At 28.7% G+C, this 3,923-nt stretch overlaps 1 protein-coding gene across 1 annotated transcript; it reads left to right on the forward strand.

The window, feature by feature from the left end:
• Nucleotides 1–1,313: 1,313 nt before the first annotated feature.
• Nucleotides 1,314–2,972, forward strand: EIF3D (eukaryotic translation initiation factor 3 subunit D, putative; the record flags this gene model as incomplete). The annotated part of the gene is made up of 1 exon (XM_029004390.1): nucleotides 1,314–2,972. The coding sequence occupies one exon, from the start codon at nucleotides 1,314–1,316 to the stop codon at nucleotides 2,970–2,972; it is 1,659 nt and encodes a 552-aa protein (XP_028861083.1).
• Between the last annotated feature and the right edge of the window lie 951 nt (nucleotides 2,973–3,923).

Here is a 3,923-nt window from a genome sequence, read left to right on the forward strand (position 1 = left end):
AAGAAAAAAAAAAAATATATACATATATATGTATGTATACACGTAGGGCTAACACGTCATACGTATATATGTGAATATATGCAAATAATGCGCATATACATAGGACGGTTAAAGTTGCAAAGTAGAACAGCTTCTCTATTTTAAATATATCCATCATATAAACGACAAAACGCTTCTAATTTTTTTTGCTTATTTGAATTTTTACTGCAAAAGCTATTTAGTTCACTTTGATAAATTTCTTAAGCATTACTTTACTTATATGTATATATAAAAAATAAATGTATATATTTATTCTAAGCCAATTGTGCAAATGAGGAATTCCATTTGCTTTTTTCCGTTAGCATTTCCATTTTTGAGGTAATAATAATACATCAAAAAAAAAAATAACAAATTAACAAATTAACAGATTAACAGATTAACAGATTAACAGATTAACAGATTAACAAAATAACAAGATAACATATTAACAAATTAATATATCAACAAATTAACAAATTAATATATCAACAAATTAACAAAATAACAAAATAACAGATTAACAAAATAACAATAACAGATTAACAAAATAACAATAACAAATTAACAAAATAACAAATTAACAAGCTGACAAAATAACAAATTAACAAAATAACTAAATAACAGATTAACAAACTAACAATTTAATGACGTAGTTTAGTTAGTTACGTCAGTTCTATGTACAAAGCTAGAAAACTTTCGTGAGTTTATTTTTTCCTTAATTTCGTTCATATTTTTGTGAAAAATATTTCTTCTCTCTATACTAATAGCAGAACGCTAGGACATTTTTTTATCATTGCATTTTTTCTCCTTACATTTTTAGAGGGTTAAAAAAAGAGTAGAATTACGTGTTTTATAGTCATATGGGGGGGGATGCTTACATAATTTTACCTTTGAGTATATGAATGTGTAAACGTGTGGCTGTACGAACGTATGAGTTTTCATAATCAAATATATACGCATTAATATTCGCCTACCAAATAATTTCACCTGAACGGGCGTTTATTCCATCAGAAATAGAGGAAGTTTCCCCCGCAATTTGCCCTTAACAAGAAACATATTGACAGAACTGTGAAGGGCTAAATTGGCAAGAATAATAAGAGCTGCCTCATTATTGCTTAGCTTATTTTTAAGAGATTATCCAAGTTAGTATTTATCCTTTACCTTGTTCTTCTTTATTTTTTCCAAGTTATTCTCATCCCTTAGCCGTTGCTAATCCGTCGAGTAACTTCCGCAAATCTGTTTCCTATTCGTTACTTATCCACCTCCTATCCTCCACTAGTAGTGCCAGCGAAAGGATGACCGCGTACAGACTTGTCGGAGTTGCAAACAACCGAACGTGGGGACCGGACACGAAGAATGAGGAGTTGGTGAACTGCTGTATGGGGGACCTAAAGAAGTACCAGTTTGAACCTTCCATGAAATTTGAGAGGATAGGTAAGATATGCGATTTTACAAGTAGTAATTACCAGAAGAATTTAAAAGATGTAAATAAAAATACGAATGAAGGTGCAAATTCGTTTGAGGAAGAATTACAATTTCAAACCGTAGATTTACGTACAGGACAAAAGCAAAAAGGAAATATATATAACAAAAAGAAAATACTGAATAAACAAACTACACAAGCTTTTACTCAAAAACAACAAGAAGAAGATAATTTATATAGTAGTAGAATTAAAACAGCGGAGCAGAAGAAGCAGAAATTATTATTACTTGCTAAGACAGCTAGAATTAATGCAAGGCATAGGATTTTTACCGAATGGAGTATTGAGCCAACACCTGTATGGACGGTAGAATGTGAGATGATGTTTAATGAATTACCTAAAAAAGTAATAAAGTTAGAACAGTTCAAAATAGATGATATATTTTTTAGAGGTAGAGTATTATATTATGATAAACGAATTGAGAATATTAATGTAAAGAATCCACCTAGTCTTATAATTTTAAATAAAGGTGCTAATTGTTTAGTTTGTAAAACAAAGGATGATCAGTCATTAATGGAAATAGTATCTGATGAGGAAAAGAACTGTCAAGGGTATACTACAAATAGTAGTGTTACAACTACTACTAATAGTAATAATAATAATAACCCCCTTTTAGTTGTTTCAACAGACCAAATATTAGCCTGTCTAATGTCATGTACCCAGTCAAAATATTCATGGCATCTATTAATAACTAAACAAGGGAATAAAATAATTATAGATAAAGATGAAGATTCAATTGTTGATTTACTAACAGTTAATGAAAACTCAATTGATGCACCAACACAAGACAATGAAAATAAGTTGAACAGTTTACAAGCATTAGGATTTGAGGCAATTAAAATTAATCAAAGATTCAGAAAACAAGTATTGTTAAAAAACGAAATGGCTGAACAGTATGATAATATTTCCTTTTTATCTAAAAACAGTAAAACGAGTGATGTTCTTTATAGATATAGAAAAATTAATTTACCCCCATTAATACATGGCACGTCGAAAAGAAACTGTACATTAATTACTAGAGGAGAAATACATGCAAAAATTAAAGGTACAAACAGTTCTTATATTTATATATGTGCATTAAATGAATATGATATTAAGAGTCATAAAAATTGGAGATCCCAAATTGAAAATCAAAAAGGAGCACTACTAGCTAATGAAATTCGTAATAATACATCGAAATTACAAAAATTTATTTGCCAAGCTTTATTAAGTGGTTGTGAAGACATAAAACTAGGTTTTATATCTAGAAAAAATGCAAATGACGCAGAAAATCATAATATATTATCAATTCAATCACATAAAACTAAGGATCTATCTACACAAATAGGTTTAAAATATGAAAATATTTGGGGTATACTCAGATTTATTGTGGATAATATTTCAGAAAGGCCTGATGGAAAATATGTCATCTTGAAGGATCCCCTAAAGGCTCTACTTCGATTATATTGCACACACGACGACGATTACCATTAGATTGTTGCCCTTTTTGTATACAATCCAGTTGTATCATTTCTCCCAATTAATATGTGCTCTTATAAATGTGCTTGTGGTACTCCTATACCCCTTCACGTTTGTCAATATATAATATGCCCACGTTTATATATATATATATATATATATATATATATATATGTGTATATTTATATATATAGATTTATATTTATATATGTATATATTTATGTTCATACATTTAATTTTACATATTTATACATTCTCCTTTACGGATGAGAGAAGAAACTCAGAGCTATGAGAACATACACGGATGTTCAAGCAGTTAGACAGGTAGCTTATGAAAATTGTGAATTACATAAAAGTGCATAATGTATGTCGAACGTTTTGAAGCATTTTCTGAGTTCCTTTTTTTTTTTTTTTTTTTTTTTTTTTCATCAAAACACAAAAATGTTAAGCATCATAGCGTTACAGCATTGCGAATTTTAAAAAAATTAAGGGAGCCGTTAAAAAATAACTCAAATAAAATATTAAGTAAAAATGTCCTTGCTTCAGATATTTGCAGTAGTAAAACATCTGCATTGTTAAAAGGAATTCATTTATTCAAATTGCAATGAGAAACGTGACTAAAGTAAAAAAGAGGTTGGACGAGCAAAAGGAATATATTTTAATAAAATGAAATATTGTAGCGATAAAAAATAAAAAAAAGTAGTTCATACATATATGCACATATACTCATATATATGCCTATACACGTGCACATTCCCATATACATATACGGGTAAACGTGCCAGTAAACCGTTTAAACGCTAACAGTTAACCGTGTGTAAGTATTTCCTTTTACTTCTTAAAAAAGAGAGTCACTTTATGAAAAAGAATTATTTGCTGTATGGATCAAAAACATATGTAATATATGCGGTTTACATTTTTAGAATTTTAAATATTTTATAATATGTACAATATGATAAAAAAATG

Source organism: Plasmodium malariae (genome assembly GCF_900090045.1).
Source record: "Plasmodium malariae genome assembly, chromosome: 8".
Taxonomy (NCBI): Eukaryota; Apicomplexa; class Aconoidasida; order Haemosporida; family Plasmodiidae; genus Plasmodium; species Plasmodium malariae.